Consider the following 14996-nt stretch of genomic DNA (forward strand, 5'->3'; position numbering starts at 1 on the left):
AGATATTTTATTAATTATTCTATGACGGACACTAAGGTGGTTTTTCACCCGAGATCCGTGAGACACTGGAGCCTTTAAAACCCAGTAGCACCAGAAGTGTGTCCATTTGGTTGATAAGAAACTGAGGCCCGGATATGGTGTGCCATGCTGAGGGCCCCCAGGGCTTCAGGGCAGAACGGCTGGTATCTCAGCCTAGAAACGTCCGCTCAGAACCACATAGCCTCCCCCCACCCCCACCGCTACCCCCAAGCGGAAGGAGGATGGAAAAGGAGCAGTCCAGGCGGGCCTGCACACAGTCTCCGGGGTGGGAAACCCACTACCCTCAGATCCAACAGGGAGGATGGGCTTCCGCCAAGGGGTGGGCTCTGCCCTCTAAGGTCCCGCGTCTCTGCCTGAGTCTCTACTGCCAGAATGAAGAGCACAGACTCCAAGTCCAGGAGACCTAATTCAAATCCAGCCTCTACAGCTTACTAGCTGTGTCTCCTTGGACCTGGTACTTAACCTCTCTGGTCCTCAGTATTCTCTTCTATAAGGCGTGGATGCTAATAAGACCCATCCCAGAGAACTGTTGTAAGATTCCGTAAGGTAATGCCCACAAACTCCCTGAGGCGGTGCCTAGCACATAGTAGGTGATCTGTCATCAGGAGGCATTCTTTTCAAAGATCTCCTGACTCAGGTTCCAGGGTGACCAGGGTGGAAGCTCCAGCTGGACTCACATCTATCTGCCTACTTTCTAGAATCCCAGCACTCAGCTCCTCTTTTTTTGTAGCTGGGGAAACTGATCTTCGAAGGGGGATGCGCCCTGGGTCACACAGGGTCTCCTGGTCCCCACATCCACAGATTTTCTCCCTCAGTTTCCCCCCCACACCCAGCCATCCTGTGGGCCCCAGAGAGTGGAAGGGCAGGCAGGAGGGCTCAGAGGTCCGTATGTGGGCTCCCAGACATTCCTGGGTACAGAATGGGAACCGTGTGAGTTGGGAGAAGTGAGGCCTACTGGGGATCCCCTCCTACGGCCCCACCCTAGCTGTTCACATGCTCCACTGGGACAAAAGCCAGCTGCCCCAAGGAGACAGAGCAAGCCAGGGCAGATGCGGTCGGGAGTGGAGCAAGTGGAGGGCCTGGGGCCCTGGGGTGCTGGGGAAGTCTGACCCACCACCCAGATCCAGAGCCCCCGGTGACTACCCAGGCAGGGCGAGGAGACATAAGGCATGGATATCAGCCAGAGGGATGGGGGCAGGGTGAGATTCGGGGGTCCAGTTACCCAGACTAAAGGGGGATTTCTGGTGATGAAAAAAGAAGAGTTTGGATGAGGCCCCATCTTCACTCCCAGGTCCTCTCTCCCTTCAGACCCTGAGCCCAGGCATTTCCCAGGCCTGTACCTCCTGCTGACTGCTCACTCCCAAGCCACTCTCCTGAACTCAAAGGAACAGCACCTGTGTGGCCCTGGCACTGAGAAAAAGAGCCTGCAAGTCAGAAGGACCAAGTTCAAGTCTCTCCCGCGGTTTGACCTCAGACAAGTGTCTGCACCTCTCTGGACTTCTGCTTTCCCATTTGAACAATGTAAAGATCAAATCAGATGGTTTCTGAGAACAGGCATGGAGGGATTGAGCCCTCACTGTGGCCAGGCTCTGTGACCAGTGCTGGAGATCTCGCAAAGGATGCAGTGAAGGAGAGGCCAGAGGCAAGATGGTAGGCAGGGTGCCTGTGCAGCCCCCCAGGGACAGGACCGCACCAAGAGTGGGCATGGGGGAGGGGAAGACAAGAGAAATGGTGGCAAGAGCCTGGTGACCGATTGGCACTAGAGCTTCAGGGAAAAAGAGGTGTTCAGGAGGGCACCTAGGTTCCTGGCTTGATGCTGGCAATAATATGCAGGGAGGGAACGAGGGATGGGGCGCAGGCTGGGGTAGGCGGCATTCGAATTTGGACTCACGGGCTTCCCTCGTGGTGCAGTGGTTGAGAGTCCGATGCAGGGGACACGGGTTCATGCCCCGGTTCGGGAAGATCCCACATGCCGCGGAGCGGCTGGGCCCGCGAGCCATGGCCGCTGAGCCTGCGCGTCCGGAGCCTGTGCTTCGCAACAGGAGAGGCCACAACAGTGACAGGCCTGTGTACCGCAAAAAAAAAAAAAAAAATTTGGACTCACTGTGTTTGGTCTCTCTCAGTGGCAGGGTCTGTATGCAGCTAGATACACAGAGAGGGGTCCAGGCCAGCCCTTGCCCCAGCCCTGGGAAAGGCCATAGCATAGGGTCACTTTCCCTGTCCGTTTACTCCAAAGCCTATAGCTTCCATATCCAGGGAGTTTTCCTAACCCTCAGAATGGTGAACGTCCATTCATTGCTCAAGGCCCGGCTCTGTGTCCCCAGGGAAGCATCCTCTGGCACACCTCTTCCTCTTTCTGTCCTCTGAGGAAACTCCTATGTCACCCCTGGTCACAGCGGGCAGCATGCTGGATTGTGTGGTCCCTCTCTCCCTTAATTAGGCTGCAAGCATCTTGGTCAGTCACATATCCCCAGGGCAGAGTGCAAGGTCTGGCATATACAAGGCACCCAGCAAATGTTGGTTCATTGAATAAAGAAGTGAATGAGTACCTGTATGAGTGACTGAATTCGTGAAAAAATATAGACCTTCTATGAGTGAGTAAGGGTCCAGGGCCAGCCTCATCAAGGTGACTGCCACCCCCATCCATCTGCTGTGACAACTACAAAAAGTGTCAGTACTCTGCCTCAGTTTCCCTGACCTTCCCAGCTGGGCCCTTGGCCAGCACCCTCAACACCCTCACAGGCCCAGCTCCACCCCAGGCCCTGAGCCCCTCCCAGCTAAGGTGGCCAGGACCCCCTTCCCTACACCCTGCTCCCCCCACCCAATCCCCCTGACATGGGGTGGGGTTTCCCTCTGCACACCCCCCCACCCTGGGCTCCACCCCAATCACACGCTCTCCTGGCAACTCTACTCGGGGAGTTGGATTTTAAAGCTCCTGGAACGCTCTCACCCCTGCTGTGTCCCACCCACTATTTGGAAATCTGGAGATGACTCTTACCTGAATCACTCGGGGGCCCAGCCCCACCCAGCCCCACCTCTGGAGGCAGCTTCACAGCCAGACAGGGAAGCTCTGGAGTCAGCCCAACATCTCTTCAAATTCCCCTCCCCATTTCTGACCAGTTTTCAGTGTGACCTTAGGTAGCCAACTGCCCTTCTTGGGTCTCAGTTTCCCCATCTGTAAAATGGAGTTCATAATTCCATTCTCGTAAGAGTTACTGTGAGGACAAAATAAGATTACGTGCATGACTCTGAGCAAGATTATAGGCATGACCAACCTCCAGTAGGAACTCAATGTTAATTCTTTATCTGCTCTCCCTAACATTCCCTATCTGAGCAGGAGGGTTTCATGCAAAGTTCACGTCCTCTTCTTTACCTCCTCAGTGCCAGGCTGAGGTTGGGCATTGGTGGTAGTAATAATGATGGTTAATATTTCGAGTACCTACTGCGGGCCAGGCAGCGTGCTGTGTATTTCACATGCACTATCACATGTAATTTTCTCAACAGCCCTACACAGTATTATCACCTCCATTTTACAGAGAAAGAAACTGAGGCCCAGAGAGCTGACATGACTTATCCAAGGTTGCACAACTAGTAAGGGATAGGTTTCAAGGCCCAGTCCCTTTATTCTGAAATACCAGGTACCACATAACCTAAGCCCCAGCAGAGCTAGCCAGTGTTTGGAGTTAGTTAAGAAGAAATGGGACTTCCCTGGTGGCGCGGTGGTTAAGAATCCGCCTGCTAATGCAGGGGACACGGGTTTCAGCCCTGGTCCGGGAAGATCCCACATGCCGCGGAGCAACTAAGCCCGTGCACCACAACTACTGAGCCTGCACTCTAGAGCCCGCGAGCCACAACTACCGAGCCCGCACGCCTAGAGCCGGTGTTCAGCCACAAGAGAAGCCACCGCAGTGAGAAGCCTGCGCACCCCAACGAAGAGTAGCCCCCACTCGCCGCAACTAGAGAAAGCCCGTGTGCAGCAATGAAGACCCAATGCAGCCAAAATAAATAATTTTTTTTAAAAAAGGAGGAAACAGAAATGCACTGTTGGGGGTGGCGGTGTGGGGCGTTGGATGGGACAGAGATGGGGGAGGCTAGGGGGTCCAATTTAAGCAGCATAATTCAGCTGAGAAGCTAAGCACCTAGAATCACAAAATGTTTTCACATCTCACATTGAAATCCTCACAACAGCTCCAAAAGGAAAGTATTAAGCATTATCCCCATTATGCAAAAGAGGAAACTGAGACACAAAGATTTCCCTAGACTGTGCGGTGAAGAGCACATGCTAAGGGGTTTTGGTGCAACGTCTCCTTTATAACTTATAACAGCTCCATGAGATAGATTCTCTTCTTGTCTCCGTTTTTGTAAACAGGAAAACTGACCGCTAAAGGCCACGGGCTAGCAGATGGCAGAGCTGGAATCAGAGCTCTGGTCTGTTTGATGTCAAGTCTACAGCGTAACTCCCTGCTGCACTCCATCCCTGGCTCTCTTGGATCCCAAGCCATCTGAGTAATCTTTGAGGATCAGACATCAGCTCCTGGGATCTGAGGGCCCAGACGCCTGTGACTGAAGAGCTGGAGGAGCTGGGGAAGAACCACTGTCTTGTGAAGGGACGATAAATGCTCCGGGGGTTGCTGGGGCGAGAAAATATCAGTCCCTGCGTCCCCCTCCTCCTCCACCACAGTTGAAGGGGAGCTGTTTCCATGGTCCTCCTTTGGTAGTGGCATACTCTCCTAACTCTGCTGAGAACCATCAATAGCTCCCACGGTCCCCAGCCCTTAGCCTGGCCTTCAAGTCTCCTCTTTCCCTGAGCAGCAGGACGTCATAGAAAGAGCCCTGGAATGGAGGCCCCGAAGGTGTGGTCCTTGGGCAAGTCACTCTTCTCCCTCCTGGACCTCAGTTTCCCAACTTACTAAATAAGCCTGTTGAATTAGGGGTGCTGAAGGAGGGGAACAGGGGTCTCGGAGTCAGGAGGCACTGGATTTGGAGCCCAGCTTCCATATTCAATATTGCGGCCAGTCATAGTCATCTCTGAGGTTCAGTTTCCTCATCTGGAAATGAGGACCATAATAATATCTATTCCCTGGGACCACTGTGAAGATAAAACCACTCAACCCAATCTCTGGCACTCGGGAGATACTTGGTAAATGATGCTTACTGGTGGAATTATTATTAGTAGTAGTAGTAAATAATTAATATTAATTAATAATTAATTTGATTCAGTCAGTGTGGTCCTAGATGTGAAAAAAACTTGTTCTGGACACCAAAAAGAAGTTAAGAGAGAATGGTTGCAGGCAGGTGCTAGCTTAGCGTACTAGGAATGCCTTTGCCCACCCATAGCAAAGTCCCAAATGTGGCAGCTTAAACAAAAAAAAAAAAGGAAGAGGATTCTTGTTCTGGAATGACAGGCCAGAGGTAAACCGCCCAGGCCCTTTGGCTGCTGGAGAATGCCGTCAGGAGGCCAGGCTCTTTCCATCTTTCTGTTCACTCTCAGAATGCGTTGTGTCCGCCAGCCTGTGTTCCAGGCAGGAAAGGATAGAAAGGGCAGAGGCAGCCCCAGCTGAGTTCCAACCGCATCTCTTTCACCAGAACTGTGTCATGTGACCTCGCCTGCCCGCAAAGGAGATTGGGAAATTGAGTTTTGGAGATTAAGCAGGGAGGGATAGGGAGTTGTGAATGGAGATGGGGCCAGCTGTGTCTGCCGGACTCAGAAGAGTCTCTTTCTGGTGTGGGCTGTGGTTTCTGATGTGTGGCTTCTCCAGAGAACCCAAGAACAGGTATGTGCCGCTGACTCCAGAGGTGAGCAGACCTTGCTTGGCCCAGAAGAGGGTCTGAGAATTGCAGAACCACAGCAGGTCAGAGACAGGCACTCCCTGAGACAAGGTCCAACCCAGCACCACTCAGTGTCAGACTCGGAGGGTCAGAGCAAGGCAGGGGCTTGCCCAAACCGGCCAGGCTCTTTCCTCTGTGTCCTGTGGCCTCTCATGACCAACCTTGGAACAATTCACCCATGAAACAGTGGTGCCCCAACGCAAGGACATCTCATCCTCTGAAGCTCTGCACCCAATGAACTGAAAACGCAGGGGGCAAGAATTCCCACTTCCAACCAACTCTTCAGTTCTCAGGCAAGAGCCTTAGAAGTCCATTTTCTAGAGCCTTTCGGATAGAACTGGTCTGACTCATCACTCACGTGGAATGTGTGCTCCTGCTTTAGCACCTCAGGAATAACTTACCACCATTCAGCCATACACAGCTTAGAAAAACATTTTCACTTACATCATCTTCTCTTTTGAGCCACACAGAAACCTTCTGACGTAGGTGTTTTAGCCCCTGAATAAGCCAGGGTTGGCTCTATGACAACCTGACAACAAAATCGATTCCAACTGCTTTTGGCAAAAGAAGGAGAAGAGTCGGCTCCCAAGCTGAAAAAGTGGGGACAGGTATGGCTGCATCCAGGTGTCAGGCTCCCCCCCTCTCTGTCTCGGTCTGTCTCTGTCTGTGTGACTCTCTGTCTCTCTCTCCTTGATCTTTTTTTCCCTTCTTATTGGCTTCACTCTCAGGCAGGTGCTCCCCACGCACTTGGGCAGCTCCAAACTTACACGGTCCTAACACTCTGATCCCATATGAAGAGGATCTCTTTCCTGGACACTTCTGATTGCTTCGGCTTAGCTCACGTGCCCATCCCTGAACCAAAGGCTGTGAGCAGGAGGACGGAATATCCTGATTCTAACTGGCCAGTCCTAGACCATGCGCCCACATGAACTGAGAATGAGAGAGGGATGTTCCCCCAACAGCAAACTGGATACAAAAGAAGAGGGAAGGGGTGCAGGCCAGGCAGAGGCAACTGACGTCCACCAGCATTCCGCTTCCCCATGTGACAAACGAGGAAGCCAAGGCTCAGAGAGGTAAATGACTTTTGCCTGAAACCTCAGGGCTGGTAGGAAGGGAGGCTCTCTTGCCTTTGGCCGTGAGCCTGGATGGAGAGAAGAGGGAAGGGCTATGGGGGTGAGAGGTCCCCTGCCTTTCCGGAGCCTGGCAGGCTTCAGAGCCGCCCGGAGAGGGAGGGAGAAGGGTTTGGAGGGATGCTGGAATCCAAAGCTGCTTCTCCCCCTACTTCCTGGTGTTTGCTTGAGCAGGAAAGGATGTTCATGTTTGTTGAACAACCAAGGCTTGCCAGATACCTCTGGGCACTTCGCAGACCACGTTTTTCAGAGTTGAGGCTCGCAGAGGTGAAGCGACTTGTCCAAGTCACAAAGTCTTGGAATGTCAGGGCTGGGACTCAGTCCAGGTCTGGAATGACTCCAAAGCCAGTACTGCTTTCTTGAGTGTTTCTCAACAGGGCACTATTGACATTTTGTGTAAGATTTCCCCACACAGGGCAGGAAGTTTAGCCGGCTAATGGTAAGCTCAGTCACGGCATCAACCAAAAATTGCTCCATGCATTTCTAACCTCTTGCGCTCCCTCTAGGAGGCTGCATCTGCCTCTGGATGAGAACCAGAACACCACGCTGACCGAGCCTGGCGCTCTTCTGTGGACTCAGGGCCTGACACAGAGAAAGCACTTAATAAGTGTTTGATGAATGAACAAATGAAACATTCTGGAGTCAAAGAGGACTAGGTACGAATCCCAGCTCTACCACTTACTAGCTGTATGGTGTCGAGCAAGTCACTTAACCCTTCTGTGCCTCAGTTTCCACATCTGTAAGATGGGGAGAACACCAGCACCATCTTCATAGGGTTGTTATAAGGATCCAACAAGTGAATTCTTATAAAATGCTTAGGACATTGCCCGAGGCTTAATGAGCTCTATATCACTGTTTCTTAAATAAATGAGCTAATAAATGAATGAATGAATGAATGACTATCTCTTATACACACACACACCCAATCAGGAGTATACAGTCTGCAAATACTTTCATATTTGTTATCTCATTTGACTGTCTCCCTTACTCTATAAAGGAAGGTTATGCACATTTTACAGATGCGGAAACTCACTTAAGAGGTGAGGCAACTTGGCTAGGGTCTTCCAGTTGTTCAGCTGTCGCTCCAGAATTTCAAACTCTGGCTTCTCTGTATTTTCCACCCCCTGCAAATACACACTTTTAAGCCATGAGTGAACGCGTGAAGGCTCTCACAGGGCCTGGACAGGCAGGGGCCGACCTGCCCCGGAAGCTGTGAAGAACCACTTTCTCGTCTATCCAACCTGGGGCTCTCTCATGGGGCTGCCCATGCTCTGTGTGTGTGTGGGGGGGTGTGTGTGTGTGACTCACCAAGGGGTTGGGGAGCGAGGAGGCCCAGCCATGCAGCCAGGACTGCAGGACCACAAGAAAGAATTGGGTGGTGAGTGAGGACTGGCCAACTGCCTGCCCACAGCCTTCCACTCTCTGAGGAGAGGAACACTGGCTCTGAGGACACCCCAGAAGCCCCAAATCTAAACCCTCAGGACAGGAACTGGGTGTCTCCCAGGGTATCTAGCACCCAGCACACAGGAGTGACCTCACTGCTCTGTGATTCCTTTCAAATTCACTCCATCCATCCTACAGACACTCATGAGATGGCAACTTGGCCAACCTCCAGATGGGCTGCTGGAGACTTCTGCTCTCAAGGAGGTCTCAGATAATGGGGTGAGCCTCAGAGGAACAGAAGACAGAGAATGGGGTACTGCTGGGGATACACACACACACACTTGGGCACATACATATATGCAATGAGATTCCGTTCTTTCCATGCCAAGATTCAAGTCACAACTTTAGTGAGCTTCCATAGCAGTGGAAGCATAGAGCGGTAGAAAGCTGGAGAAACACTGGGATGGACCACATCTCAGCTACTTCCCTTCACCAGGCCTCTCCTTGTTGGTATCTCACTTCACCTTTCTTCCCTGGCAGCAAAACTTACATTATGCTGGATCTGGAATCCTCCTTACTCCTGTCCACTTGGAACCTTTAACTTTCTTATCCAGACCAACCCAACCTAATTCAGCTTGACCCACCTCAACTCTCCTAAATTCAACTCAACACAGCTCAACTTATTTCCACCCAATCCACCCAAATCCAACCCAACCCAATTCAACCAAACTCCGCTCCACTCCACTCAGCCCAAACCAACCCATCTCAACACAACCCAACTCGGTTTAACTCTACTAAATTCAATTCAAGGAACATCAGCTCAGCTCAGGTCCACTCAGCCAAACCCAAATCCAGCTCTATTCAATCCAACCAAACTAAATTTTATTCAACCCAACCCACCCCAGCGTGACATAACACAACTCTACTCCACCCAAACCAAACTCAACACACTCAACCCAACTCAACACAACTCAACTCAACTTCCCTACCCAGCTCGATTCTTCTCCTTTTGCATCTCCTCTTTCTGTCTGACACTAAATACTTGTTTCCCAATCCTCCCCCATTGGCAGATTCCCTATCCTTCCCTAAATAGTGAGACACTGAATTAATCCCTGATCTAAAAGAAGATGGGAAAAGTTTCCTTTGGACTATCTACCTCCTTGCTTTTCTCCCTGTGCTAACCACATCCCCCTACAGATAATAACCTTCATTTCTGACTCCCCACCACTTACCTCTCCCCTTTCATGAAACCCCGAGGCCATGAATCCTCAGAGACCTCAAGCCTGTGTGGGCTCTCAGCCCTGCACACCCTGCCCCCAGGGAGGTGAGGACATTTAGATTGGGCAGCAGGGAGGGTCCCGGCCCCAGAAGAAATTTGATGGGCAGAAGAGGGACCACCAGACCTGGGCACCTTGCAGGCAAAAGTAGGATCTGGCTTGACCCCCAGGGAGCAGAGGCTCTGTCACTGGCTTTCTGCCCCATCCACCGAGCTCTCTTTCCACTCCTTTATGGCCCTGCCTTCCTTTTCCTGCCTTATCGCTCAGTCGCTCAGTCTTCGTCTCTGTATCTCTGTCTCTCTCTGTCATTATCTCTCTGTGTGGGTGGCCCTGTCTCATCATCTCTATCTTGGACGCTCTCTTCCTCTTTTACCATCTTGTGTTGCTAGCCTTCCTCTTGCTGACTCTCCTGTCTCTGTTTGTATTTCTGGTACAATCTGCTTCATGTACTAAGCTGTAGCTGGGGAGTTGTTTCTCCCTCCATCCCCTCTGCCTCTTCCCGAACCATAGTCACCCCAGGCTGCCTGGGAACCACTCAGGCTGCTGAGTCGGGCCTGAAGCTTCCCATGCATGAGCTAAAACTTCTTTCCTCAGAAGGAAAGAAATCAGAACCACACACCCTAGAGTTGGAAGGGAATTTAGGCCAATCTTCCCATTTTATGGATGGGGAAACTGAGCCCCGGAGGCTGCAGGGGGCTTGCTCAAGATCATTCAGAGTTAGCGGAGTGAGAGTGAGGCCCTCCTGAGCTGGAGACTCCAGACTCTGAACCTAGAGGAGGAAGGTGGGGGACCAGACTGGCTGGGAGGTGGGTGGGAGGACAGTACCACCTACCCCAGAAGCCATCTCCAAGACCAAGAGAATTATGTACCTTCCCACAGCATCTCAGAACAGTGTCTCCCTGTCTGTCAGTCTGTCTGTCTCTCTCTTAGTAAAGTGTATTCCCTGGGGGGGGGGGGGGGTTGTAGGGAGGGCTAGAAAGGAGACAAGAGGCAACCGGGTTGCCCCTCTAGTGAGGGTCATTCACCACTGACCCCGACCTTTCCCACCTCTTGAGGTCGGGACCCAACATGGCACAAAAGCACAATTCTGAGAGCACAACGGGGAAGGCTTCATGGGCCCAGGGGAGAGGAGGAAGCCAGGCTTTGGCCTCCTGCAAGAGAGCCACAGCCTGTGAGGGTCAGGGCTGGGGTTTTAGCCAGACTGAATCCAGAATCCAGCCATTAGGCCCTTGGCCACAGGCTCCCAGCCCAGCCAGGCACAGCCCCCCAAGACCGTCCTGGTCTCCGTCAGGGTGAGCCTACAGGGCCAGCGCCAGGACTGCATTCCTCTCTGGCCGCACCCGCCATCAGCCTCCTGGTCAGTCCAGGCTCCAGCAGGAAGCAAGCGAGGCCCAGCCAGGGAGACGGCCCTGCTCCAGCCCAGAAGCGAGGCCCCAGCTCTCTCCTCCTCAGCCATGGCTGGCTGTACCTCTAACTGCTCTGAGATGCTCCCTTAGCAGCTCAGAGTTCCTGGGCAGGCACTGGCCAGTCTTCCTCAGAATTCTAGGTTGTCTGAAAATAGAAAGGAGAAGAGAAGTCTGTGGTCTGTGTGGGCAGAGAGAAGCTGAGAAGGGGATGCGTGGGGGAGGAATGAGTTTCTAGGCACATGGACAGACACCACCAGGACTGGCTCTGACCTGACCTCCGGTACCCTCCACCCTCCTCCCTGAAGCCTCCACTTCCTGCCTCTCTGTAGAAAGGGCCCAACCCTCCACTGAACAGATCAGGAGACTGCGGCCCAGAGGGGGAAGCAGTTTGCCCGAAGACACGTGGCAGAGAAGCGGCCAGAACCCGGGGCTCCTGGTCCTTAGACCCAGCTCCTTCCCCAGCAGGCTCTCGGGGTGGAGTTCGTTATGGGCTCCTAGCTCACCCCATCCGCACAAGAGGCCAAATTCAGGCAGGTCAGTCCCCACGTGAATTGCCCCAACCCCAGGAGTGCCCTGGTGCTCAGAACCCCGAGCTCAGGCACCTCCTGAACTTGCGTTTGTGTCAGAAGTGAGGCAGTTTGTGTGCAGACTGTGACCTCTGACCTTGTAGTTGGCCCCAACTTACTGCAGCTTCATTCACTGACTCCTCACGATAACCCTCTGAGGTAGGGACCGTCACCATCAAGGCTGTTTTACAGATTGGGAAACTGAGTTAAGTCACCTGACAAAGGTTGCACCATTGGAAAATGAGAGGCAGGTGAGATTTGAGAGCGGGCAGCCAGGCCCAACTGGGAGAGCCAGAGGGGCATCAGAGGGGGGCTGACAGGAGACAGTTCCCTGAGAGGGTTCCCCGGTAAAGAGGCTGAACTTTGTCCTGGGGTCAACGGGGAACCATTGCTGGCTTTAAGCAGGGAGCGACGTGTGTAGCTGTGGGTTTTGGCAGGGTCCCTCTGGACGCAGCGTGGAGAGTGGATGCAGACAGGTCCGAGTGAGAGAAGAAAACATACGTGAGGCCACTGCAACAGACCAGGTGAGGAAGATGGTGGCTGGACCTGAGCCGTGGGCCTGGGAATGGAGAGCAATGGACATGTTCCGGATCTACCTAGAAGGTAGACTTGACAGGATTTGGGGACAGACTGAATTTAGGGCGTAATAGAGCTGAGGGTAACTCCCAGGCTTCTGGATTAGACAATTAGGGTGCTAAGTCCCCGAGACAGGGGAGAACAGAGGAAGAACAGATCTGGGGTGGGCCATACCACTACTAATGGTCCTAGAGTCCTGAAGGGGTTGATGACCCAGAACAGGGCCGTCCCTTCCCCATAACATAGGGTCCCTTGTTTGGACCAGGACTGCGGCTAGCTCCAGAGCCAAAGGGACACCCGCCCCTACCCCAGAGTTGCCACCAGGTGGTAGCAGAGGCCGCCTTTTTCCGGGAAGGCTGTGTAGCAGAGGAAAAAGGGAACTTCTCTGCTGGGGATGCAGACCCACTGGCAAGACCTGGCAAAATGGGCCAGGGGCCTCATCCGGGGGTTCTGAACCCAAGTTCCTGCAGGTACAGCATCAATAGAGCCCTGATCTAGGAGGCAGGAATCCTGGGTTCTAATATTGCCTGTGACCCACACCTGCCCCTCTCTAAGGCTCAGGTTTCTTGCCTGTAAAGAGCGCAAGCCCTTCAAGGGATCCAGAAGCTGGCAGAGGGACTTCTAACTCCTCCTCTGGCTTCTAACCCTAATAGCTATGGCTTCCAAACATATCTGTAGAGGCAACATCTTCTCTTTACAAACAAAATCCTAAGCGTTCCTCATCCACCCCATGTACAAAACAGAGAACAGATTTATACAGACCTACTCTAGTTGGAGTAGAGGTTGGGGACCCTCCCAAGCCACACAGAGGATAGTCCAGGCCCCCCAACCTGGCATTTGAGGCCCTTCACTCCCTCTCTCTCCAGTGCCTTCTTTCACTCCCCTCCCCTCCCCCATTCTGTGTGATCCTACTGTGTGGAGGATCAAGGTTAGCTATGTAATTTGCAGGGCCCAGTGCAAAATGAAATAGTGGGCCCTTTGTTCAAAAATTTTCTAAAATTTCACAACACTTAGAGTAGAGCATTAAACCAAGCACAGGTCACACACCCATGGAGCCACTTGTGAAGTTTGTGTGTGATGCGAGGGGTCTGAACTCCAGCCAGCCTGTGCCCAAATGCGGGGCTCTGTCTGCCAAGAAGACAGTCACCTTTTCCTTCACTCAAGGGCACTTTCTGTTGTCCAGCTGGGGTCCAGCAAGGCTGCGTGCGCCCAGGAGGGCGTGTCTTTTCCAAGGTCACATGAAGGTATCGTATTGGTCGGCAGACACCCTGCCCAAATCCTCTAAGGTGTCACGGCCCTGGCACGTGAAATGGGCTCCCAGACTGCTTGTTGAATGAGGGAAGGGGACCAGAAGTTGGACACAAGACACTGGAGAGCAGAGGTGAGTACAAATCCGGGCACCAACTGTGGCCCATTCATGTCTGATGAATGGATAAATAAATGACTAAGTGAACGCTGAAGACTGGACAGACATCTAAGTAACAGCATTGTGGAATTATGAAGCTAAAAGAGACTGAGAAATCATTGGATCTGGGGTTTTCAAACTACAGGGTTCTTCAAAGCTGTAGGGAACTGCAAAGTTGTGCTGGGGACAACAGGAGGGCACATGACAAAAGCCAGGAACACAGGGATCAGGTCCCCTTCCTGCCTTTCACCCTTTTATGTCTCACATTCTGGGCTCCTATGTAAGCTTTTGTTTGAAGAAGAATCCTGCTGGCTCAGGAAAGGCAAGAGACTTGCCCCATGTCACACAGCAGAGGCTGGGGAGGGGAGAGCAAAGAAGAGGGATCAGAGATGTGAGGTCAGAGGTCAGCTGGGAGCTCCCAGATGGGAGGTAGAGGCAGTCAATGCAGGCAGGAGAGTGAGCATCAGAAGCTGGAGTTTTGTACCAGAGAAGTGAGATTAAGACACAGACAAACCAGCTCAGAGCAGAGATTCAAGGTCAAGTTCCAAGCTCAGAGGCCAACGGCAGGGGTTCAATTCATTGCTTTTATTTACTGAGCGCCTGCTATGTCCCAGGCAGAGTTCTCGGCCCCAGGATGCCACAGTGAACCAGAGAAAGTCCCTGCCTTCACCGGGCTCACATTCTGGTGGGGGGGAGGCGGGGGAGGAAACAAACATTATTATAAGAAAACATATGACCCCACCAGCTAGAGATAAGTGATATGAAGAAAATTCAACGGAGTGACAGGGGGAGACTTCCAGTAAGTGGGCTAGTTCATATAGGGTGGTCAGGGAGGGCCTCCTTGAGGAGGTGACATTTGAGCTGAGCTCTGAATGAGATGGGGCCTGTCGGTGCTCCTGCTTGGGGTGAGGGGGTGGAGTTGTGGAGTTGCTGGCCTGGAAAGCCTGCAGATCCACACTTGCAAGTTGGGCCGGCTGGGCAGGAAGTCTGGCCCCCTGTAACCGTATCCCCAGGAAGGAGGAAGCCAGGAAGGCGCTTTCAGCAGTCGTATTCATCAAGGCCGGCTGCACTAACCCCCAGGCAGCACCAGAGGCTCCTCGGGGCCTCTATCCACCTTCAGCCGCCTGGGGAGGAGGCAGTGAGGGAGGGAGGGCGGCCTAGAGTGGGTCCTGGACTCTCTTCCAGACAATAAATGCTTCCAGGTTCCTGGGGAGCATTCCGTGGGTCACAGCCGCATCTGATCTCAATTACCCTCGGTGTAGGATTCCCGGGCTGGGCGGGGGCAGGGGTGGAGGGAAGGCCGTTTCTTCATAATCAGAATCTCCTGGCCCAGAGGGTGAAGGCACCCCAGGACAGGTTTCCAAAATTTCAGGACTCAGGGAGAG

General features: G+C 52.9%; 1 protein-coding gene across 1 annotated transcript in view; it reads right to left on the reverse strand.

Annotated features, from left to right (window-relative positions):
- Positions 1-1967: 1967 nt before the first annotated feature.
- Positions 1968-14996, reverse strand: part of MRRF (mitochondrial ribosome recycling factor) — a 91092-nt gene continuing 78063 nt past the window's right edge. Inside the window, exon 7 of the mRNA XM_067743405.1 lies at positions 1968-2104. Within this exon, the coding sequence (XP_067599506.1) occupies positions 1982-2104 (123 nt within the window). The 3' untranslated portion in view covers positions 1968-1981. The remainder of the gene's footprint in view (positions 2105-14996) is intronic.

The sequence above is a fragment of the Pseudorca crassidens genome, chromosome 7 (genome assembly GCF_039906515.1).
Source record: "Pseudorca crassidens isolate mPseCra1 chromosome 7, mPseCra1.hap1, whole genome shotgun sequence".
NCBI lineage: Eukaryota > Metazoa > Chordata > Mammalia > Artiodactyla > Delphinidae > Pseudorca > Pseudorca crassidens.